At 43.9% G+C, this 25,340-nt stretch overlaps 1 protein-coding gene across 5 annotated transcripts in view; it reads left to right on the forward strand.

The window, feature by feature from the left end:
• Positions 1-25,340, forward strand: part of Fnip2 (folliculin interacting protein 2) — a 98,973-nt gene that overhangs the window by 24,033 nt on the left and 49,600 nt on the right. For 2 of the 5 annotated variants that reach the window (XR_010051507.1, XR_010051508.1), the window contains exon 1: positions 6,671-7,725. The exons of 1 other annotated variant lie outside the window; for it this stretch is intronic. Coding sequence is in view for 2 of the 4 variants with exons in the window: in XM_023560398.2 (XP_023416166.2) it covers positions 7,550-7,725 (176 nt within the window). In the remaining 2 variants the exon portion in view is untranslated. Of the gene's footprint in view, positions 1-6,670; positions 7,726-25,340 lie in introns of those variants that run through there. 2 more of the 5 variants (XM_023560398.2, XM_063260904.1) reach the window with 2 other exon arrangements.

The raw sequence follows: 25,340 nt of genomic DNA on the forward strand, positions 1-25,340 counted from the left end.
TCAGCATGAATCGATCCCAGCATCCTTGACATCATCATCACACACTGTAGATCCAGCCACCTATGAAAAGCTGCACCTGTGACTACTTGAGGCCTTGAGGGACACCTAGACACAAGCCACAGTAGCTGTGTTCAGGCATAGGCACTGCTGTTTTTCAGTCCTGACAGTGTTTTGGGACTGATAGCAAGTTTCATGTTGCATGCTAAGTATTCCAGGCTGTGTGTTTCAAAGCATCAACAGAAATGTTTACTTATTTCAAAAGCTGTGCAAGGTAGAGATTCCATGGTGAGAGTCCTCCACTAGTTGGTTTTTGGTGTTTTTGGCTTTTTGGTTTCCCAGTACTGAGGCTGGAGCCCAGGGTCTTGAAGGGCTAAGCATGTGCTCTCCCACTGAGCTACATCTCTACCCCTTTATTTTATTGTTATCTTGAAACAGGGTCTTGTTATATTGCCCAAGCTGGGCTGGAGCTTGTGACTCTCCTGTGTTAGCCTCCCACATAGCTGGGATCACACACATGTGCCACTGCACCCTGCTTCACTAGGTCTTTTTTCTTTTTCTTTTTTTTTTTTTGTCTTTTTCGTTTTTTATCAGTACCAGGAATTGAACTCACGACTGCCTGCTTGCAAGGCAGGTGCTTATGCCGCTGAGCTAAATCCCCAGCCCCACTAGGTATTTTTTCAAACATGCTTTTGCTGAATTACATGCAGAACTGTGGTTTTGATGGGGGGAATGGGAGGGCTGAAAAGTGGTGTTGCTACTGCGGAGCTGTTTCCCATCCAAGGCAGAGATAGCAATTGCATTGAGGGAGAAATTCTGCAGCAGGGCTTCAGGGCACTTTCTGCTGTACTTTGTAACTGTGTCTCCTGCTCATGATTTGCAGAAAACATGCAGCTTGTTTGTGAATGATTCCAGAGCTGTTGGCTTCAACACAATAATGGCTCAGCTTTCTGTGTGTTAGACCTTTGCTAAGGTCCAAACACTAGTGAGAGCCTGGCTTGATATCAGAGTTAAACTTTAAAAGTTACTTAATAGTCTGTTGCTAATGTTTTCTGACTTTACAAGTCTTAAAATAATTAGATGACCGTTGCTAATGTCACTGAAATGTGGAGGTGGGTAGTAATCATGCATATGGAAAAATGATTGTAGATCGAGGGTTGATACTGGTCCTTACAAAGAAAGTCTGTATCAAAATTGAGGATTATCTCGCTGGTTGCAGAAGTGGGAATCATTTCTCTGCCACAAGACCCTTCTTGGGGACGGAGTTACTCTGCAGAGGCCTTGGACAGCCTCTAGTTAGCAAGCCTCAAGGGCCGCCTTGGTCGTGGTGGGGGTTCAGATGTGAAATAGTTACCTGTGGCCGTGGCTGTATCAGCACTTTCCTCCCAGGGCAGCTGCTTCCTTTGTTAGCTTGGGAATCTTCTGGGTCTTCTTTCCCCCTTCTCTTTCTGTTGTCACATGTTGGTACTTAGTAAACTTTGACTAGCACTTTAAAAAAAGCAGAATGCTTGTGATTTAAAATTCCTCTCCTTATTATGTTTGTACTGCTGCTTAGGACTAACCAAAGTTCCCAAATAAAGGGAAACTGTGGCATGTTGTTCTTAGTCAGGTACTTTGAGAGGCTGATAGTAGCAGTAATATGTTTTTGCCGGCTTATATAAATATGAAAGATAGTAGTTGTGTTAAAGAAAAAAAAAATAGTGGGTAGAACTGTATACCCTTACATGATAAGTGCATTTTATTATTCTCTTTTCTTTCAGCTAATCTGTGAGTGTCTTGATTCTTGACAATTCCCTCGTAATAAAACCCATAGAATTGTTGCAGAATGAAGAAATCAAGTGATCATTACTGATAAGAATTTTTTAAGAAGTAGTTTTAACTGTTATTTGTATATTATGCATGCCTAGTATTGGGAAATTGGCAAACAGAAGAATAAAATGAGACGTATACTCGGTGGCTACTCAGAGACATTCCGATGTTTTATTTCTGGTTCTGTCAGCATGTTTGCTATTAAAATGCATATACAGTTGACTCTTAGTCTTTTATGGAACATTCTAACATGCAGAGTCTTTGTGTGCCACAGACTTTATGAAGACATGCTATTTAGGTATTCTTTTATTGACTGAGTGCATTTTTACAGAGGGAGCTGGCTGACTGCTCTTCAGAGTCTGGAAACAGAGTGGAACACAATCTGGATTACAGTTAGGACCTGCAGAGCATCTGCATGGGTTTCCATGTGAGGGGTGTGTGGGTGTGTATGTGTGTGTGTGCACTGGGGAATGAGCCCAGGGCCTTGAGAATGCTAAGCATGCACTCTATCCACTGACCTGCATTCCCAGACTTCATGTAACTTATTCAAACCTCGAAGCTGAATTACCCCAGGAAATTCCCCATTCTGAGTTCTGGCAGTGACACTGGTCAAGTTGACTTTGTGTGGACCCATGGCAATCCCTCTGTCCAGGCCTCTGTGTCATGGGCAGTTAAGACTGGGAGCCCCGCAGGTGTCCAGTGGGGTGGTGGTATGTGTGGGTCCTGCCCAGGGATTGTTTACAGGACAGCAGAGCAGGGTTCATGGTACAGTGTCTGACAAGCACCTGAGTCACCCACATTGTGCATGACTGGGGCTTTGCCCTCCAGGACTAAATTAGAGAGCGTCCAAACGTTGTAAGTAAGGTTCAGGATGGCTGAGAAAGAATTTGACTCATTTATTGGTGTGGGCCACCCACTGGCTGCCCCTTGGCACACTCCACACTTGTCTACAGTTGGTCAGGCCCAAGTGAGCCCCTTCGGGCAGAGGATGAGCAGGGCAGTCTCGCTCAGGAGCAAGGGTGCCTGGATTCAGGTCTACTTCCCTAGCTTTCTTCTCCTCTGTTGAAAGACATTATCTGCTACCTATTTCCTCTTATTAAATGAAGCACAGAGAACAATACCTGGCACATAAAATAAGCATTCAGTGAATAAAGCTGGCATCTATCTTGTGTGACTGAGTTCGTACATATTGTCAGATTTCCTGAGTGTTGAGCTGGTCAGGTGAGTTGAAATAGAAGAAAGGCAAGATTTTAGGGTTTGTGTGTGTGTGTAGGCTGCTGTGTGTGTGAGGCTAGCACTCCACTACCGTACTACACCCCTGCACCTGTGCTGCTTTTGCTGGTATTGCAGAGGTGGGCTGGTGCTTAGCAATTAAGGTGGGTTGACTGGGGTGCTCTTGGCTTGCAAACCTCACCCTTCCCCGCCTCCTTGCATTTGTTCTTTGTTTAGGTAAGGCAAGTTGGCAGAGGAGGATACTGTGCAAACAAAGTCATTAGTGAGAGTAATTAGGCTAGACTTTTGGAGAGCTGCTTTAGACACTAATTGTTTTGGGTCTTCAAGCCCATTTCTCAATTGCGGTTTTATCACCTGGAAGAGAATTAGGTCAAAGGAGTGTAAATCCTGGAACTTCCCTGACTTTAAATCTGACAGCTCTGAATTATCAGGCATGGGAATGGGCCTTTTTTCAGATGTCGAGTCTAAGATCTTAGACTGGAAGTGGCCCTTAGAGTGGCGCATCAGTGGATTCAGAGATCTGAGCAGGACAGGAAGCAGTGTTCATGTTGATCAAAGATTCTAACCACAGGTATAAGATTGGCCTTTTTTTTTTTGCCCCCCAGTACCAGGGATTGAACTCAAGGCCTTTGCACTGAGCTACATGCTCAGTCCAGTTTTTATTTTGAGAGCAGGTCTTACTAAGTCACTGAGTTGCCCAGGCTGCACTGGAAATTGCAGTCCTCCTGCCTCAGCCTCCCAGAATGCAGGTGTTACAGATGTGTACCACTGCACCTAGCTTGGCCTGGCTTGAGTACTACATACTTGGTGTCTATGATCTGAGTGATCCTTATGCCATTTGCTGACTTACAAACTTGGCACTTCTTGGTAGGGTCACTTGGGTACCTGGGATAGGAGAACAGAAGCGGTTGAGTGGGGGCAGTGTGGTTCTGTGTAGAGCATTTGCTTAGTGTGCTTAGTCCCCAGCACAAAAAAAATGACAGGCAAACATTGAACATGGTTCCCTTCTTGCATACAGGTTCGCTACCCTTCTGCACTTCCTTTCCAGTGTAAGTGTCAGTGGTGGCATCAGAGGTTCCAGTCAACACTGAGTGTCTGGTTAATGATGGCAGACCCTTTTCTAAATGTGTCAGCTGTGGATAACACAGGTTATTTTCCATCATGCGTGCGTGAACTGGGAGGGAAGAGCCATATAAAGGGCGAATGATGAGTTGTACATGTTAGTTAGTATTCTCGGTGATGCAGGACGGTGTAAGTGCATGTGTAGGTGTGGGATCCACTGGGAAAGAGACAGACAGGCATTCTGGCCTGAAAATGTGGACATGCCTTTTCCTGGCTCTACCCTGAGAGTTGTTCCAGTGTCTCAGGAAGAATGGTTATGAGGACACAGTTATTAGTTATTATTTTTCATTTACTGAAGAAAGTGTAGAGCTTATTTAAATACAGGGGAATTCTGTATCATATACAGACATTCATTTTAAGTATGGTAGTTGTGGTTTTGATATGTATCTCTTAACCAGATTTTCAGCTGTGGAATTAAGTTACTGACAGGATAACAGGAAATGGCATTTAGACTTTTCAAGTGACCTTTTCGGTGTTAAGATCCTCTTTGAGTCACACAGCCTGGAGTGGCCAGGAGACGGTGAAGCTTCTGAGGGAGGGGGGTTGATGTGCAAGTGCCTTCCTACTCGCTTGGAGCATGCACACTAGCAGTGCTGGTAGCACACTGCTTGCTGCAGAGAGCATCCTATCAAGATTTTAAGGCAAATGTGCAGCATTATTAAACCAATCAGAAGGTATTTGTTGGGCAACCACGTGTAAAGTCTGCATCATGTAAAAGTATGAAAGCCAGCAACCCAGTATTTATACTCAAAGAATTTATGATCTAGTTGGGATTATAAAATACATATACTGTCATAAAATTGTGATGTATTGTTAAAATTATGATTAAAACATTATAAAAGTATTTAAGAAACAAAGGACTAAGTGGTGAGGAAGGTCTTCTTGGGGAGATAGGATGGTTCTCATAGGGTGCAGATCTCAGGTGGCGCATGTCCTGGAACCTGCTAGAAGGCGAGTTCTCTAGTTCTGCTCCAGACTGGGCCCAGAACCCCCTGGGGCAGGCCCCGAAATCTTGCTGAAATCTGAGAGGCAAGTGAGCCCACCAAGTTAGAGACACTGGGGGCATGGCCTGGGCAGAGGGCAGAGTGGCTGCTGTGGGCTGGTTTGGTGCCCGTGTGAGAGAATTCTGAGTGCTGTCAGAGCCTTTCCCACCCTGTGTCCTTCATAGGCACATGGTCATTTTTATCTCTTATTCTTGTGTATAGGTTAATGCCACCTGGAGAGGGGTTACATTATACACATTTATGACATTATTTGAAGCTTCTGGAAAATGTGAAGAACAGATCAGCTTTGTGGTTAACTCCTGACTGATTGTATATATGGAATTAGATGTTTAAGAGTTTCGTGATCTTTATAAGATAAATATGTTAGAGACTGAAGTTTCCAAACTAAAATTTGTATTTTATATATAAATGGAGTGTGTTCTTCTCCTCACATTTACATGACACATTTTATGGAAGTCAGGGTTAGCAGGGATTTATGAACCCTTGTACCCCATCGACATGGAACCTGTCCCTCACCTTCCTGTGCATTTAGTTTAGCCTGCTCCTCTTGCTCTATGTTCCTGATACGGGCGTTTACTGCTGTAAATTTCCCCCTTAAGACTGCTTTCGTAGTGTTCCACAAGTTCTGGTAGGTTGTATTCCCATGCATGTAGACCCAACAGAAGTGCAAATGGTGGCATGGGCCCGCAGGGCACTTGGCCGGCAGCTCTGGTAGTCCTGACCGAGGCTCGGCCCTCAGTCCTCACTGGGTGAGCCCCGGGCCTTAAACTGGCCATGGTGTTCTAGTGCCTGTGCAAGTAACATGATGCTCTGTGGAGAAGACAAAAGTTACCTGAAAGGCTGCTGAGAGGAAAGAGGAACGGGGACCAGACTGTGGCCCTGCCTCAGAGGCAGAGTGCCATTGTGTGCCTTTCTTGGATACTGGGCTCCTTCTCTCCCACCTGGCTTTAGTTTGACCTTAGCAAGTTACCATGTGTCTTGGAGGGGCTAAGCTGCTGTCACAGGGGCGTTGTGGTCTCTGTGTCAGGGAAGAGCTTACTTAAGGTTGGTTTTTGAGTTCCTTATGCTTGTAGGAGGCTGCTGTTGGGGTCCGTGTGGTGTGTAATAAACTCGAGGCGGCCAGGGGGCCGAGAGGCCAATGCTGCTCCGACAGCACCAGTGAGTGAAATACTTGGCTTCCACAGATGACCAATACACTGAAAATTTCCTGCAACCAATGAGCCAGACAGCCTTCACCAGATTAGGGGTCCAGGAATACTTTCTTCAGCCAAATTCCAGGATGAGGAAAAGAAATTGAGAGGCTGAGGCAAGAGAATGTCTGTGAGTTCGAGACCAGCCTGGGCTATAAAGTGAATCCAAGGCCAACCTGAACTGCATAGTGAGCCCTTGTCTCAAAAAGAAACTGGGTGATCCTGTATAGTGGTTTTTTTTTTTTTTTTTTTTTTTGGTATCTAAATTTAAATATAACTTGAATTCCAGGGAATTGAAAGAAAAATGTTTTTTTCATGAATCTGTAGAATCTTTGATTCTACAGTATTATTTTTCTGATGAAGTATGTTAATGTCACAAGTCAAAATTAAACTGCTTTTGTCTCAAGGTTCTGATAGTTGAGTGGTTTCTTAGCTTGAAAATGCCCAGGAATTCAGCAAGAGTTTTGAGGGTTCATGTTCAGCTTCTTGGTGTCTTTGGTATTCTGCCTGACTGGTTTTTCCCATAGTAAAGTGAGGTGTACCTTCCCTGCCTGCCTCTGCCCTCCTGTCACCTTCTGCACCCAGCCCTGCGTTTCAGCAGGTGTGGTGCCTCCCTTACTCCCTGTGGGTGGGGCTCTGCGAGGGTGCTGGGGAAGACATGTCAGCTGACACTGGCTCACATGAGGGCCACTGGGAAGGTGGCGTGGCCAGTGTCAGAGCAGCACGTTTGCCTAGGCCACGGGAGTGGGTCTCGTGACCAGCTAATGGCCGCTCTGGGTGCCAGCTGGGGACGCAGGTGGGGTGAGTCACAAGCTGCTCCGCCTGCTGAGTATCTCGTCTTTTCTGAACTGGAGTCCAGGCTCAGGAACAGGAGTGGGAAGCAGGATTTGTGCTTGTCTGTATTTGTCATGGGCTTGCCCACAGCATGTTTTATAAGGCGACTGGGTGCGTCTGACTCCTCCAGAGCTTCATTTATGTAACAAATGAATGTTCCTTTTTTTAAACCTTCTAAAAGAGGAAATTACGAGGCTTTTGCCAAGTAGCTTGTTTCATATACTGCATAGGAAATGGAATGATCTCTTGGAGCTGCTGGTCACTGCAGAATAACCCTCAAATAACAAAGGAACTTCAAAATTTGTGCCCAGTCCAAGTTGATGGTAAAGATAAACCGGAAGAACATTAATCGCCCAGGACATGTGTGGCGGCACAGCGAAAACCTCAAACCAGCCTGGGGGCTGGCAGGATTCGGCCAGATATGTGAGGGACGCTGTCTCTGCTGCTGGGAGGATTTACAAGACGCTTTTGTGCACAAAGATTCAAAGATGTGCCTGGGTAGGCAGGGACACCAGTCACACCGGACTGGACAACAGGTTTGAAATTTTAGTTCTATTTTAAAGTCTCAGAAAAATGTTGTCATTTATTGGTACTAAGGAGATGGTGTTGTGTGGATTCAGAGGTTGATTTTCAAGAATGTCTCAGATGCTTTAGGGGGTCTATCTAGTGGTGTGCAGGGGCAGGTACCTTCGCTCAGAGGAAGAGTGATCCTCCTGGGTGTTTGCTGGTGACTCTAGCGATTCTTCTATTCATTTGCTTTTTTTCATTACCTCTGCTAGAAGCAGTTTTCAAGAAATGGTTACACCCTTGTCCTTTGTGGAAGCTTTAACAATACTGTTTGGATTTATCAGGGGAAACGTTGCAGTCTTGAAATTCCTTCTCAGTAGGAGCTTGGGCTCTCCCTTTGCAGGCTGGGTGATAGGTGGGGCAGGGTTCCCTTGCTCCAGAAAATACTTTTCCTGAGAAGGATGGTTGTGAACAAGTAATATGAATAAGTAATAAGCATCTCTGGAAACGATAGCATTATAGTTGTGGTATTTTTTCGGTTATTTCATCCACTGTGGATAAATTTTTAATGTCACTAATAGTACAACTTGAGATATTATTTGTAAAGAACTTTACTGCATAACAAAAGGATAAAAGTCCTTGAAAATTACATTTTATTCCAAAGTCTTTGTCTATAGAAAAAGAGAACCAAAAGTTAAGCTCTGATTTTCATGATTAGTGAAAAAGTTTCTAAATTGACTTGTTTTTTTTCCTTTCAGCAAGTTTTTCAAAGGTAACATGTTTTGCAAATGGTTTAATCCCATAGATGTGCTGATTGGCTTGGTTAACAGATAGTTTCTGTCCGGTGATACTCTATTCTGGTAGAAATGTAGTCAAATGGTGAGTAGTTGGGAACAGTAGCTAGGTGTTGGGGAGAAGTGGGCCATCACCTTGCAAGCTGGGTCACGTGCTGTCCTGTGCACGGGAAGAGGTAATGGGTGCTGTGATAAAGAGAAAGTACACTGGGGTGTTCAGATAAAGATTGCACTTTTGTGGTGTCTTTTCTGTTTTACCAAGAAGTGGCGGCTGAATGTGGGCGAGCGTGATGGAGGCATGCTCGTTTGTCTGTTTTCTGATGCTGGCCGTGTGGCCAGGCAGGAATCTCACTCTCACCCTCAGCTCTTAGGCTGCAAACAGGTTGAGGTTATTTTTAAAAGTTACCTGTTCTCCGGAGATGCTCAATGCAGTATTAAGACATTTGTATTCCCTTTTCTGGGTATTCTATAGAATTTCAGATTCCTGAATAGTTGTTTAGGGAGAATATTCATGTAAAATATTATGCACGGACACTCCAGTTCTTTTTTTTTTGCGGTACTGGGGATTGAATTCACAACCTTGCACTCACTAGGCAGGCGCTTATGCCACTGAGCTAAATCCCCAGCTCCCCCAGTTCTTTAATTTATAAAATTTTTAGTATGAAGTGGTACATCTCCCTTTCAGTTAGCCTGCTATTCTTTTTTAACTCTATTTTATTTCAAAAAAGAAAAAACCAAAATAAAACAATTTCAAAACACATCATTGGAGGGGCAATGATATTGTGTGTTGTCATCCCTAAATCATTCACCCACGGCACAAGACATCTGCATTCAATTGTCTAAACAATATCAGCACCAGTCCTTTTCTTCAGTGACCTCAGAAAAATCAATAGTGTAACTATCTTAACTATTCTTTATATGCCTATATATGTATATATAGGCATATATACATATATAGGCATATAAAAATATGGCCTATATATGTATATATAGGCATATATACATGCCTATATATGTATGCCTATATATGTATATATAGGATGTATGCCTATATATGTATATATAGGCATATATACATGCCTATATATGTATGCCTATATATGTATATATAGGCATATATACATGCCTATATATGTATGCCTATATATGTATATATAGGCATATACAAAATTTATACATATATATATATACACACACACATATACATAGTGTTTCAGCTTCTCACACTAGAGAGACAACATATTTACACGTGTGTGTGATTTGTTTCACTTATGAGTATGGTCTCAAGTTGCATCCATTTACCTATAAAACCTCCAGTTTATTTTCTGGCTGAGTAGTACTCCATTGTATAAAAGTTTTACTTTTTTAACCCATTCCTCAGTCAATGGGCATTTAGGTTGTTTCTAAGATCTGGCTATTACAAATTGTGCTGCTATGAACATGAGTGCACATATATCACTGGGAAGATACCCAGAAGGGAAATAGCTGTGTTAAATGGAACCTCAGGTCCTAGTTTTTTGTAATCTCCACGATGATTTCCACAGTGATTGTACTAGTCTGCATTGCCATCAACAGTGGAGAAAGGTTCCTTTTTCCCCACAGCCCTTCCAGCATTTGTTATTACTTGATTTCTTGATAGCAGCCATTCTTTTTGGGGTGAGGTAGAATCATAGTGCTGTTTTAATTTGTATGTCTCGAGTGACCAGTGATGTTGAACATTTTTTCACATATTTATTTGTTGTTCATATTTCTTCATCTGAGAAGTGTGTATTTATCTCAGATGCCCATTTTTGGGAGGACTGATTTTTTTTTTTTTTTGGAGTTCTTTATATGTTCTTGATAGTAATCCTTTGTTTGAGGAATAGCTGGCAAACATTTTTTCCCACATTATGGGTTGTCTCTTCACTCTGTTGGTGGTTTCTCTTTGCTGTGCCAAAGCTTTTCAGTAGGGTGAGATCCTAGTTGTTGATTCTTTCTGATAAGTGCAGTGGAGGTTTGTTGATAAAGTCTTTGCCTACACCAGTGTCTTCAAGAGTTTTACCTCCTCTATCTTCCAGCAGGTTTAATGTTTCTGTTTTAATATTAAAATATTTGATTCATTCCAATTTTAGCTTAATGTGTGATGAAAGATATGGGTCCAGTTTTAATCTTCGGCATGTATACAGTAAGCTTTTCCAGCATCATTTATTAAAGAGAGCCTGCTATTTAAACAAAATTTTTTTTGAGCTTGCTATTTTTTTTGGTAGGATTTTAATCATTTTTCTTGCAGTACTTTTAATAGAACATTTTTATATCCATTACCCTATTTCTTTACAAGTATGGAATTGCTTTTAAATTTTTTCCCCTGTTTTTAAGAATTTGTACAAAAGAGTTTTTGTGCGTTTTTGTTTGTTTGTTGATGTCAGGGATTACACACTGATCTACATCCCCAGTAAGATTTTTATTTTGAGACAGGGTCTTGCTAGGTCATTAACTTGCTCCTTGTGGGCCTGAATTTGTAATCTTTCTGCCTCGGCCTCCTGAGTGCTGAGATATCAGGCGTGCACCACTCTGCCTAACTAATGTACATTTCCAGTTACTTTGGAATTAATTGGAATTCATCAGTGGCAACTGCTTTCATAGACCTCATCCATTTTCTCTTCCTCTCTACAATCTTGAAAAAAAAATACTTAAAAAAATTTTCAGTATTGTGCTTGGTTTCCAGAAATTTTTAGGATGTGGGCCAGCCTCAAGGGTAGAGGTGAATTATTGACAGGAGCTTGCACCGTGAGGTTTGGGCTCCAAAGTACTCATGAGATATCTGTTTGTCCAAGTCACGCGGCAGTCAGGGAGACTTCCAGCTTGCTTTTTGCTCTTGGGTATAATAAATTAATAGCTTCAGGTGGTCGTATTAGTTGAGCAGATTTTTTCCCCTCCTCACTGTCTTGTCATCCAGCAGATGAAGAAAAAGAGCCCACAAACACTAACAGGGCCCTTGTGTCGGACAGATGCAGTTCCGTGCCAGAGGACTTTTATGATCTCACTGGCTCTTGATGGAAGCTATACATAGTATCTTCACTTCCATTCTTCTTCTCTTCTGTGACAACACATACTCACAGAGCTCCAGAGTCAGTAAAGACATGTGCTTTTGGGGAGGCATCTTAAGTGGTTTTTCAATTAAAAGTTGCTTGTTAGCCAGGCATTGTTGTACATGCCTATAATTTCAGCACTCAGGAGACTGAGGTAGGAGGATTATTGGGAGTTCAAGAACAGTCTGGGCTACAAAGTGAGCTCAAGGCCAGGCTGAACTGCATAGCGGCAAGACCTTGTCTCAAAAAGAAACACAAAAATTCCTTGCTAAAATTCACCTCAAGTCTGATAACTTTGAAATAATAGTGCAGAGTACATTACATAGTTTTTAAGTAATTGCTCCCAATCTTCTTTCTTCAAGAAGAAAGACTGTTGTAAAGCTCTTGACAACTTTTGATTTTTTTCAGGCTTTCCCAAGAAACCAGATGGGGGCCATAGGGCTTTTGACACAAGAAATTCAGGAGTATTTGCCAAGCATGTCCATGAATCACTATCTGTCACAGCAGGAGAGAGCTGGCCGTAAACCCTGTCTCTGAAGTCGTCCTTCATAGACTGGGGAGAACTGAAACAAAGCACTTCAGAGCCAATCGTGCATTACGGTTTCATATCTTGATGTCCACATTCAGAAAAAATTCTCAGTACTGCTTTACGAGCCCAGGATGGGCGGGGTGCAGGCACCCTGGTGGGAAGAGCAAGTGTGGCTCAGGGACCTACTGAACGCACTGCTGACTGACTGACTGACATGGGCCATTTAGATAACCGTGCTGTGCCTGAAGAGGAAATCCTTAGATGTCTCTGGCAGAAGCCAGGGTGTTATTTTCCCTTAGCAAAGTGCTTCTCAGAGATCAACTGACCGTGATTTACTATCAGTCTTTATTTATAGTTGCCAGGATTATGAAAGGCGGAACTTGGCACAGATTTAGGGAGTGTAGGACAGCAGCCCAGACCATCCTGCAGCTTCAGTGAAAGGCTGCTGAAGGCATCATGCAGGCTGCGGATGTGGGAAGTGGTTTCTTTGTGTTCTGCATAGAAGCCATGTGAAAACATGCTACTCTGACACTCCCAAATCCAAGCTGAATGGTGTAGAGAAAGGAAAACCTGAAGCTAGTCAGCTGACAGTCTTGTGCTCATGACAGCTCAGAGGAAGGTTGTAAATTGCTGGGTGTGACTGTCAGATGTGTCAGATGCTGTTGTTGCAAGTTCTGCCTTTGCTGCATTCCTTCCCTTTTTACTGATTTACATGCAATGAGGATTTTTTTTTTGCCTAGCCAATGGAGCGAATCCTCATCTTTGATGTTGGGATTTGAGATGCAGTCTGAGGCTGGGTGAATAGATGAAAGAACACAGTAGTAATTTATCATTGCTGCAGGTTCTCTTCTGATTCAGATCTCAGGAACACTTGTCTTTTCCCTCCAAGGACACATGGATTACTAGGAATGAATCAGCAGTCTAATCACAGGGGTTCTCGTGGAAACTGACAGCCCACGTGAACTTCTGTCTGGGTTTATTGTGGTAGGTGTTCATGACGAAGCAGGATATAAAGCACATGTTACTCGTCACCATAAGTAATTGTGTCCACAATGACTGTTGCAGACATGATGAAATTGCTTCATTCCTGGAGTCTGCGGCTATTACTGGGTGGCTTCAGAGGCTCCCTGGAGTTTGTGCTCTGTTTCTGGCTGCCCTGGATTCTGGCTGGATCAGTCCTAACTCACTGTGAACCAGGCTCTGGCGTAGCTGAGTAGTTACTGGACAGGGATATGGCAAGTTCTGGTGGGCCCTGGTGAGAGCAGTAACTGGTGACCTGTAGAAGGGTATTGGGACCCTAGCCCAGGCTCACCAAAGGGAACCCAGCCATGGCTGTCAGCACACCCTGGTTCCTGGGATCCACAATGTGATGTTTGGGTATGAGGTATGAATCTGTCAGCCTTTATACTGTATCTTGAAGAGTTTAATTCCTATCAGTTTAGAAAGGATTTTTTAAAAAACTATTTTCAATGCTTTATATAAAAGACGTGAATGAAAATTCTTTTTTCTCTCTATTGCATATCCTTTCACTTTTATGCCTAACTGTACCCAAAGAGAAAAAAAAAATTCACTTCTAATGTGTGAGTCTTTGAAAGAATCTTTGATATAGGTATCTTTTCTGTCTTGACTTCAAGGTCTAAGGACCTTCTCTACCTTGAATTCACTGTGTTTTTGGACATGTTGCCACATTGCTGTATTTCTACTTTTTCTTTTAAAAAATATAAAGATAGTAGACTGGAACAGTAGTTCCCAAATATGTGAAAGGTTTTTTTTTTTTTTTTTTTTTTTTTTTTAAAGTTTTTTGAGATAGGGTCTTACTGTCTAGTTCAAGCTGGACTTGAACTCATGGTGATCCTCCTGTCTCACCCTCCTGAGTGTTAGGATTAAAGGTGTCTTTCACACTGGTTGTGAAGTCTTTTCTTACAAATGCAGGTTCTTGAGCCTCACTTAGAGCCACCATATCAAATTCCTGGGGATAGTGCCTGTGGAGCTTTGTTGATTAATAATCACGTACACACCTGCAGATCTGGTGAAATGATGATGAACCAAACTGAGGAGCTCTAAGCTAGGTGGTGTCTGAGTGCCTCGGCTATTTTTCTGATTATCTGTCATGACCCATGATCCATGGATGATAGAAAAACGGGGAGTCTTGGCCTGGGTGGTTGGTCAGGCAGAGAATTATCTCAGTGGTAGCCTTTTTCTGTGGTGAGGACGAGCCACGTAGATCTTTGGGAAATGTGGTTTCAGTTGATTGAGCAGCAGTTACAGAGATCTCCAGGAAGGAACATGTCTGCTGTGCATCCAAACAAGAAAGTGTTGCCTGAGGCAAGATAACTTGGATGCAGAAAGTAAACTGTCTTTTGCAGGTGTGTGGCTGGGCTGAGGCTGGTGGCAGACAGGACCGGCAGTGGTGCCCTGTGCTACAAGGGGCGGGTGCTGGCCCCTCACATTGCTCCCAGGGCCTCGTTTCTCTGTCTACGCTTAAGTGTATTTCTCCCTGGGCAGTAACCGCTGGCTTCACCTGGACTGTCAGTAAGAATCATTTTCCCTGTTCGGAGGAGCAGGATTACGTGGAAGGTGAGTTCTAGGAGCAGCGTGAGAAGGCTGGCCCCCCTCTCCAGTGGGTGTGGAGGATAGGATGAGGAGCCTGTCACTGCCAAACAGGGAACACTGGGCTGCAGAGCTCAAATCATAAGTTCCGAAGCTCTTCGCAGTGTCCTAGCAAACTGCAGCAGGCCAGAATGGTTTCCTGAAAGTTCCTGTTTCTGGAGTTCCCTTGACAGCTGAAATTTTTAAAAACTTTCCCTTAAGCAAGACTGTTTTAAAAGCAGTTTTAAGTTCACAGCAAAATTGGGGTGACAGTAAAGTTCCCGTAATACTCCCAGCCAGCTTGCACTCGGAGTCCCCGCTGAGCCCCCACCCGGGTGCATTTCCGTGCTGCCCTGTGGCTCCTTCGGAGGAGGACAGGCCTCCTCTGGCGGAGGATCACTGCATCTGCAGTGATTGGTGCCCTGCCCTGTGGCTCACCTTTGCCTTGTCTGCTTTGTGTCTTTCCGCGGAGGGTGTGATGCTGCACGTCCACATTCATGCTGCTGGTCTCACTGTCCTAGAATGCTCGTCCAGCCTGGCCACACTGCCTCTCTACCAAACCCCAGCAGCCACTTGTCTTTCTGCTGTCTCCTTAGGTTCCCCTCTTCCAGGATGTGGCTTGGCTAGAATCAATACTATGTGGCCTTTTAGGCTGGCTCTTTTGACTTAGCAATGTACATTTACAATTTTTCTACATTTGTGTGTGGCTTGATAGTGCCCATTTTTTGGCCCTGAGTAGTACTCCATTGATTGGCTTTTTACCTGTTGAAATTTCGCCTGTTAGTTGCTTCCAGTTTTGGGAAATTTTCACTGTACATTTTCTTTTTGCTTATTTTTTGTTTTATTTTTAAGGTACTGGGGATCCTTTACACTGAAACAGATCCCCTACATTTTTTTTTTTTTAAAGACAGACTCTCTTTAAGTCATTAGGTTGCCTGGGAGGGGCTCAAAGCTGAGATCCTCCTGGGTCAGCCTCCTAGAATGCTGATATTACAGACAGCTGCCACCAGGCCCAGCCTGGATGCATGTTTTCACCTTACTTGTCGTGGGTGGTAAGGTGAGGATAGGTTAGGTGTTATAAGGAAAGGCTGGACTTGGCTCCAGAGTGGCTGTGCCACAGCAGGGATGGACAGTGCTGTCACTCCGTGGCGGGCAGCGCTTGGGGCTGGCAGTGTTCAGAGCATGGCTAGGACTTGGTGTCAGTTTGCATTTTTCAAGCACGCGTTGTATAGAACATCTTTTCATATGTTTACTTGCCATTTATGTGTTTTTTTGGTGAGGTCTCTGGATCTTGTGCCCATTTTAAATCATGTACATTGCTTTGTCTATTTGTCTGTTTCCGCTTATCACTGGAGATTACTGCTGTGTGTGCATGTGTGTACGTGTGCATATATGCACACGTGTCCATTGTTAGTCATTGACAACCAGGCTTATGGGCTGCAGTGGGATGGTTTGATCTGTATATACAGAAATAATCAAGCTAATAAATATATCCATCTAAAATATTTTTCATAATAATTTTTAATAACTTTGTAGTATCTTAAATAGGTGATTTTAAATTTTAGGTTGTATTCTGCTAATGACTGTTAAGGTGTTTATGCTTTTTGACTGATACAGTGCAAGAATTACCCCGTATTTGCTCAAATTTCTGACAGCCTTCTTGGGAGATCATTTTTCTTGAAATTTAAAGGAGACTCACTTTTTCTTTACCAGTTGAACCCCCCCCCCCCCACTTCTTTTTGGTTCTGGGGATCAAACTCACTACCTTGTACTTGCCAGGCTTATGCTGCTTATGCTGCTGAGCTAAATCTCTGGCCCTCATCATTAGAATTTGAAAAGTAGCTATAGATAGTAAAACACCAACATCGGGAAAGTGACTAGTGTGCCCTGCAGTGAGGGGCTGCCCAGAGATGAACCTGAGTGAGGCCACAGACTCGCCTCCTCCGAAGAGCCTCCCGACGTGGGCCCTGTCGATAAGCGACACTGAGGAATCAGCTGAGAAGCAGACCCACCTAAGTGTGCTGTGGGTAGAAGGGTGCCAAGAATGTAGGAGCCCAGCCTGGCCAGCAGCCAGTGTCGCGTCCCTTCCCCCAGCAAGGAGCAGAGGCTGGCTGGTCCTGTTACCCTCTGTGAGGGTCAGGTGGTCCCAGCTCCAGGACCTTTTTAAAGTAAAATCACTTCTCACAGGGTAGGAACAGGAGGGCTTTCTTTGTAACATTGGTCTTCAGAGATAATTTGTACCAAAGTATACACTTGAAACCTAATACTCTCATCCCTTTCCCTTTCCCATTGCCTTTAGGTTGTCAGTTGTATGAATTTCTTACACATTCTGTGAATATTTTTGTGCAGAAATAAGAAAATACAAATACATATCCTTAACACAAAAAGGTAGCATTGCTATCTAGACACTGCTGTCTCTGTGCTGGTTTGATCTCACAGTATAACCCAAAGAGTTTACAGGTCTAACACTTTCTCCCTCTTCCCAACAACAGTGTGAGTAATTTGCCCACCAGAGTTCCTTCGAGTTGTTTTGATCATTATCCTGCCAACCGCGTTGCAGTCACATTTGTGTTCTCAGGTTCTGGAAGTGAGATTGATTGCTGGGTCCCAGGGTAACTTTGTATACTCTGGTAGTGGTGACAAACTGCCCGCTGTTTGTCATTATACTGTTTTGCATTTCTGTCTGGATTTACTAGAATGGGATGTCCGGCTTTGGAATTTCTGCCTGTATGATTACAATTTCCTTTTCTTTTCAAGAATATGATTTAATATCTTTTCATATGGTTAAGGGTAGTGTCTATTTTTTTCTGTGAACTATCTGTATTCTCAGCCCACTTTGTTACTGTTTTACCAATCTTTTAAAAAAAATTGATTTCTTGTTCTTTATATATTAGGAAAGTTTGTCTTCCATGATATAAACTGCTAACTTTCTGAAGTTTTAATACGTTAGGTATAGATTTTTAGATACAGAATTTTAAATCATAATTGAAGTCACACTATAGATACAATTCTGGATTTGCCTTTGTCTTAATATTATGTCATGCATTTTAATTTCTTCAGTAGAGCGTTTTTTCACCTCACCGGAGAGGATAGGGTGTGTCCTGTCTGTTTGCAGTGGCCTTAGGGCGCTACAGCTCAGCTGGGAAGCACAGAGTGCGCAGGCTTTGCTGCTCAAAGCCTCTCCGAAGTCTTCTGACTTCTGTGTGACACAGATCAGATAACGCAGACTTGGAGAGGCTGAGCATGCAGGTCAGCTCAGACGAGTTCTGTGAAAGCGCTTGGCCGCTCTCAGCTGTCCCGCTTCTGCAGCCACCTGCATCCCCTCCCACCCCACAGAGCCCTGCTCCATTCCGAAGTGGAGGACAGACATTCCGTGTGTGGCGGGTGTTCGTCAGGGATGGTGCTGGAGCAGTCGGGACTAATCGAATACTGCAGGTGGGCTTTGTGTGTGAGCTGTCCCGCTTTGTGGGGGCAATCCTGTCTTTGGGGAGACGCTGAGCAGGAGTACGGGAAGATGTGCCACATGCTGCCCTGCTGAGAAGAAACCGCCACTGTCTCCCCTTCTGCTCCCAGGAAGATCCTTAAGGAAGCCAGCACTCAGGGTGTCTGTCTTAGAAAAAGTGCGGTCTTGAGTGGATTCAGGTAGTGGGTGTGTGTTCCTGTCACAGCTCGGTCTGCGCCAGGCAGGTACCGGCACACAGCTGAGGATGGTGCAGGGGTTAGGTGCGAGCGCAGGAGAGGCTGCGGGGAGAGAGGGTACTCCAGGGATGGCTGGCCTTGCCCATTTACTCAGGAGCTTTTCTAGAAAAGCTCTCAGGAGCTTTTCTAGAGTGTCTCATGGCTATACAGTGAAGTCCAGAGCCCCTCACTTTCCCAAGACACGGTCGTGTGCTATACACAGAGGCTGTGGTTTGCATGCTTGTGCTTCCTGCATCGAACCCAGGGCCTTGTTTATGCCGAGTGCTAGCCGTACCATCAGGCTGCCCCCAGCTGGTGCTGGTTTCCAGGATAGGCTATGCAATCATGTGGCATGTGGGTGGTGAGCACCTGCCTCGCTCCTTGCCTTTGAGCCTGCACTGGGTTCTGCAGACACAGTGCCTTCCTGCAGCCTCGAGACTCCGACAGGCGTTCCAGGCAGTGCCATGGGGGCTCTCTGTGCAGAGCCGGCTGCACTGTGCATGCAGTTTATCTGCAGAGCTCATCTCCTAGAAGCAGGGTTTCTGGGCCAAGCATATGTTTGTTTGTATCATCTGTTTTCAAGATAATGTGTTATAACCAGACATCAATCACAGTTGTTTGTTTTGGCTTTCTCATTTTTCAAATGCAAAACCTTATACAAAAAACTGTGCTGTTGACTGTTGAAAACTTTTAGGCTGGGCTTGAAGGCGCATGCCTGTCATCGCAGCACTTGGGAGACTGAAGCAGGAAGACTTCTCAAGTTTGAGGCCAGCTAGCCTGAACAATAAAGGGAGACCCTGTCTTAAAAAACCAAAAAAGAAAAAAAAAAAATCTTCCAGAAAAACAGAAATATTACATGCCTGTATATAACTTGTTTTAAGACAAGGTGTCACTATGTAGTGCAGGCTGGCCTTAAACTCACTTGTGTGGCTTAGGCTGGCCTTGACCTCATGGCTATCCTCCTGGCCTCAGCCTCTCCAGTGCTGAGATTTCAGGTGTGCACCTTTACACCTGGCATCTGTATATAATTTAATTTGGTTTAGAATTAATATGTCAAGCAACATCTTGACTATATTTGCTTTGAAATCTATTCATTTATCTGTTATTAGTGTGCACTTTCCCTAGAAATAGGGGAGAAGTTGGGGCAACGTTGGTCTCTAGGAAAGATAGGAAGGTGTGCTGTTGGTTCAAGCTACTTTTGAGCAGAGCCACTATGTATTTCAGAGGTCCGGGAATATGTTAGTGAGTGTTGACTCCTTTGGTTACGCAGAACTAGCTCAGTGAATACTGAATAAATGAACCCATGGAAATAAAAGAAAACCTTCTTATTTTTTTAAAGTACAGGTAGTTTCTACTTTGTCAGCTTTAGAAAAGAATGATTATTGCTCATTTTAGAAATAAAGGAGCTATCTTGGGAAAATGTTCATATATGAAGATTTTGAGTTTTCAAAGGGGAGAAAGGGGGCCGGGGATATAGCTTAGCAGCATAAGTGCCTGCCTGGCAAGCACAAGGTCCTGAAATTGATTCCTGCTACCAAAAAAGGTGGGGGTAGGGAGAAGGAAAGAAACTACTAATAAATAACATAGCCAAGGGCAGCATCTTGGTTGTGACTGGTAACCCACTCTGGGTGTCTCTTTCCTCAAGAGGACTTGTACTTTTCTCCTTTTGGTTTGGTTCACACCTGGAAGGTTTTGTTGATGATGTGTGGCTGTGAAAAAGCACGCCTGTCAAGGCAGCCGGAGGCAGAGTAGTGCCCTGGCTGAGGTCCCTCCCCAGTCACCTATGTGAGAGGTTTGGAGGGGCCAGCGTTGGGAGATGCTTGAATGGGGTGTGATGGAACAGGCTGGCGTCCAGGGGTCTGAACCCTCCACCTCGCTCTGCTGTGGGTCAGGGCTATAGCGGCCTGGGCAGTGAGGTGCTGGTGGCAGTGCTAAGTGCCAGCCAGACTTTGCCTTTTTTAAGTGTTACTTCGAGTGACCCTGTGTTCAGAAAGAAAGAAGAAATCGTCTCTTGTATGTTTTGTAGTTCCCTGTTTATGACATCCAACTCTCAGGCTGTGTTGTGACTCATACTGTAGTATTTTGTCACCACTGTGGGAAATGTTATATATAGATCCACACAGTTGCAGCTTATGACCTTTGCTACCATTTATAACACTGTTAGGTGGAGAGAAGGAAACAAATCCACAGGTACCTACTTGCACATCAGCTGTGAGCTGTGGTCTTGGCAGTGATTACTCACATGCAGGAAGATTGTGGGGCGCTGGGGGTCAGGTAGTCCAGTCCGTGTGTAGTCCAGCTCCACTACACATGAGGTGGCCTGTGTATTGACCAACAGTCCTTTATTCCACAAGTCCTGAGTCCTAAAATGTCTGGAAAATTTCTTGGAACAAATCTGAACTGATGTGAGGCTATTTACGGTTTCTAATCCACTTAGCATAAGTATTCATAACTTGGCCTGGTGAAATATTTATTTGATTTTTGGGTTTGATTTACATCTCAGACTCCAAGGAGGTATTACATAAAATATAATGTAAACATCTTTGTAAAATGGAAAAAAAAAGTGAACTTAGAACTAACTGTTTGACCTAAGGAGCTCAGGTGAGGATCTAGGTATCTGAATTGACCTCTGAGTTAGGCCTTAGGAAAGTTAAAGTACTTTTATGCTTTTTTTAAAAAACAAACTTATGACACAGACACATTTTGGGAAAGTGCAATGCCAGAGCTGGTGCTTCATTTCTGGTCTTCGGGGTTGAAAGAGAACTACTAGAATCAGAGCTCATTTTTCCATGGTGGGCACTGACCCCATGGTCCAAGTGGTGTTCCTGGACCTGTGTCCACGCCCAGCCCCCACTATGCGGGCTTGACCTCCTCTCTAGGTCCCTGTTCCCATCTAGACACCCGTCTTGGCCTACGGAGTGCACAGTTTGCTCCTGTTCCTGTGTCCCCCGTGCTGGGGAGAAGCCAGCTGCCCAAGTGTGTGGGAGAGATCTGCCTTTAGTCTTAGGCTATGCAGCTGACTGTGATGGGTTGTCTCTCATCCCACATTTTTTTTTTTTTTAATAAAAGGAATAAAGGATTCACATATTACCTACTTTCTTAAAGACCGAAAAATTGCAGCCAATATACAGATAACAGTGGGATACTGTTTTTTTTTTGGTACTGGGAATTGAACTCAGGACCTAGCACATGCCAGGCAGGCGCTTATGCTGCTGAGCTAAATCCCCAGCTGTGGAATACTTTTAAAGAAAAAGTTTATAAACTATGTACTGGAGTAAAGCTTCTGATGAGGACTGTACTCTTTCAGCATTTCTTACCCTCCTCTTGACCACAGGACACCGACTCAGGACTGACCTGTTGTGAAGTTCCTGTGAAAATACACCAGGCAGCTCTCAAAGCCAAGCCAGTGTGTAAATACAAACTAAGGACAGTTAACCAAAATTATCTTTCCTGTGAGTCTTCCTGAGAGTACTGATCTCACAAAGAATGTATTTCTGACCTGTTACTGCCATTTATTTCCATGAATTTTTCTTGAAAGAACTTTTTTTCCTTGGCTTCTTGAGACAGGGTCTCACTATGTAGTGCAGCCTCAACTTGAACTCAGTTGTGTAGCCTACGCTGACCTCAAACTCACAGTGATCCTCCTGCCTCAGCCTCAAAATAGCTTTTATTAGGGGGAAATAAAGTATATTTTGTGTTCACAAGTGAACTCTGATTGCCATCTCAAATTTAATTTTTCCTTTTCCTCTACCCCGGCCTCTCTGTTTTTCTTTCTTTCCTTTTTTTTTCAGGTTTTAAATCATTCAAGTCTCACTGCTCCTGAGCAAAAAGCTTTTTCAGAGATTCCTTTTGTGTTTGAAACCTTTTATTGAGAGAGCAAGGAAGTGGTGCCGTTGGGAAACGCAGACCAGAGTTTGGACAGGGTTTGGAGCCGCTGGAACTGATCTTCCTGGTGGCCGGGACTATGCCCCTGGCTATCCCAGCTCCAGGAGCGGCTAGGAGCTGCTGGTTAGGTGGATAGTATTTATCAGCTTCAGTTAGCACTGTTGTTTGTTTTTGTCTTACTTTATTTGAACTTTTCTCTGGTCATTTAAAGTTCCCAATCTTATCTGACTCTTTAAACATTTACATTCTTGGGTCATAAGGCTGCTTTTTACACTGTCATGTGAACTTATTTTTGAGTGTGTTGGTTTGCTTCCTCCTATGAGACCACGGGGAGCATGTCACATTTTCAACTTGGGCAAATTACCCACTTGCAGGCTTGTCAGAGTCTGAGGAGAGAATGAGCACAGACATGGAACCAGTCTCTGAGGATTGCTGTGCAGCAGACCAGTCAGCTGCCCCCCTACCCCCACTGCTCCTTGAAACCCCAGACATAGGTGTCACCGCGTCTGCCCAGCCGAGTGTGGTCCCTCGCTCCCTACCTCTTCAGATCTTTTCCTAAAACCTGAGTCTTATCTTGTCATTCCCTTTCTGGAAAGTTTGGAGTTGGTACACTGCTGCTTCTGAAACGGGACATATGCTCCTTGGCGTGGGCACTGTCTCTCCTGTTTTTGTCACGCGACTCTTCTCACCTGTGACCACCAGAGCATGTCATTTGCATGGCGTTTGACACCTTGTTCATGATTCTGTCAGTGTCACACTGGGCAGATCTCATTAGATTAGCATGCACCTTGATTCATTGTGACCTCATTTCACCTTGATGACCTCTGGAAGACTTTATTTCTAGACAGCTCAGATTCACAAGTATAGGAATTCAGCCTTGATCATACCAGTTCCCCAGATGAATGTAGCCATGATATGCCGCAGACAAACACTAATAAAAAACTAAAAAAGAATCCAAGTGTGACCTTGCCTTTTAGGTTGATACCACTTAACTCATAACACATGGTTATATGTATTTTAAAGGAAATGCTGTTTTTTGTATCTCAGATATTTGAGCTATTGTTTGCCACCTTCCAGGGGAGTAATTCAGACTTTGGCTATTTGCTTGATGCTCTTGACAACTAGCTCCAAGCATAAGGCCTAGTTTCAGTTCTTACCAGGGGTGTTTTAGCATCACAGAATTTTAAAACCCAGGAGGGTTTGTATATTTTGTTTAAAGTCTTACAGTAAGGAAAGGCACACCATACTGTTTCCTAGTGTCTGACATCAGTGAGTAGACAGGTAATGTTTTGAGCCCTGACACCAGGTGTGGTATATTCTCTTTTGGCTCTCAGCAAAAGCAGAGAAATGAGGAGGTTCTCTGTGGAATATATTTGCCTGAAATGCCAAGGTATTTTAAGGCAAAACCACAGCTCATTTTGTCATGGGGAGTCAGCTGCAGCTAAAGCCCTGCAAGCCTTGGTCGCACTGTAACCAGTGGTGAATGTGAGTCAGAACAGATGTGGCGTGTGGCTGTTAGCAGTTCACGCTCTATGCAGCAAGTGTGGATGGAAAAGAACTTGCAGTGTTCTAGGAATTTCTCTGGATTATCTCCCTTGGTCCTCACGATGGGCCTGAAAAAGTTGCTGGGGAGAATTTCCTAAGACTGTGAAACCAGGGGTGAGCAGGCCGAGAGGTGGCCCAAGGTCTGTCCCGTTCAGTACTCACTGCCTTGGGTCCTTCCCAGCCAGCTGTGTCCCGCTGCCAGTTGTCCAAGATGGTGAATGTGCGAATGATCAGTAGGCTTCAAACTAATGGTGATACTTGCATGGGAGAAAAGAGTTTTCTCCATATTTTATAAAATACTTCCTAGATATTTTGGCTAAAAAATGGAACAACCTGACATACATACTCTTCCCTTCCTGTATCTTTTATTATATCTTCTTTTATTTGGAAAAAATGGAACAGTTAATGAAATGTTATGATCATTATTAAACTGAACTCTTACAGGCTGTTTTCAGTTTTGTATTTGAGTAGTGTTGTTTCCTACAATGATTGAATAACTTGCTTTGTAAATTATACTGCTGTTTTGTTAAAATGTAATTACTGGGGCAAAATGGATTGGACAAGAGTATGAAGCCATTACCTGCAGATGCTTGTCGGCTTTCACTTGCAGCAGCATTGCCTGCCTGCGGTTTTGTTTTGATGCTGGGGGTTTTGCACGTGCTAGAAAGGCACTCCAGCCCATGCAATGGATGTTTTCTTATTTCTTGAGAATTGAATGGTACTGGAAATTGGGGATTGAAGCCAAGGCCTTCACAATGAGCTATATTCCCAGCCTTTTTTTTTTTTTTTTTTTTTTGTCTTTTTCCTTTTTATCGGTACCAGGGATCGAACTCACAACTGCCTGCTTGCAAGGCAGGCGCTTATGCCGCTGAGCTAAATCCCCAGCCCCTTCCCAGCCTTTTAAAAATGTTTTGAGACAGGATTTTGCTAAGTTGCCTGGGTTGAGTTCCAACTTGTAATCCTCATGCCTCAGCCTCCTAAAGTGCTGGGATACAGACATGTGCCGCCATGCCTGATTCATACTGTGTTCTAATAAATACTTTCAGAGCGTGTTTTAATGAGCTCATGTAACTTTTAAATTTAGTAGTTTGGGTCATAGTCACCAGACATTTTTGTCCAGGAATAGTGCTTACTCAGGAGCAGCTGGTTTCAAGCACCAGCCCAAATCCGTCTCGTTGCACTGCACACCTCGCTCGCCTCTGCACTTACTTCACTGTAGGCAGGCACTTACCTCGTGCAGGCAGGAGTCGCCATAGGCGCCACCAGGGTTGCCATTTCCGAGCTGAGCCCCTGGATCCTGGGGCTAGGCTCACAGCTGAGCTGGTCATATGGCTGTGCTTCACCAGCCACACCTGGATCCTGGGCCAGGCCCAGAATGTCACCTTGCTGTCCTCAGAATGAGGAGGACAGGACCTAGGCATAACTTTGAGTACTGTGGTCGAGATGCAACTAGAACTTCATATTTTTTGCTGTTGGGATTTAAGAAAATAAATCTGCTACTTAGACGAACATGTTCAGTATGATTGAAAAAGAAAGGACCAAAAATGCGTAATTCA

Source organism: Cavia porcellus, unplaced genomic scaffold (assembly GCF_034190915.1).
Source record: "Cavia porcellus strain 051 isolate PalLab524CR breed Dunkin Hartley unplaced genomic scaffold, mCavPor4.1 scaffold_14, whole genome shotgun sequence".
NCBI classification, from domain to species: Eukaryota; Metazoa; Chordata; class Mammalia; order Rodentia; family Caviidae; genus Cavia; species Cavia porcellus.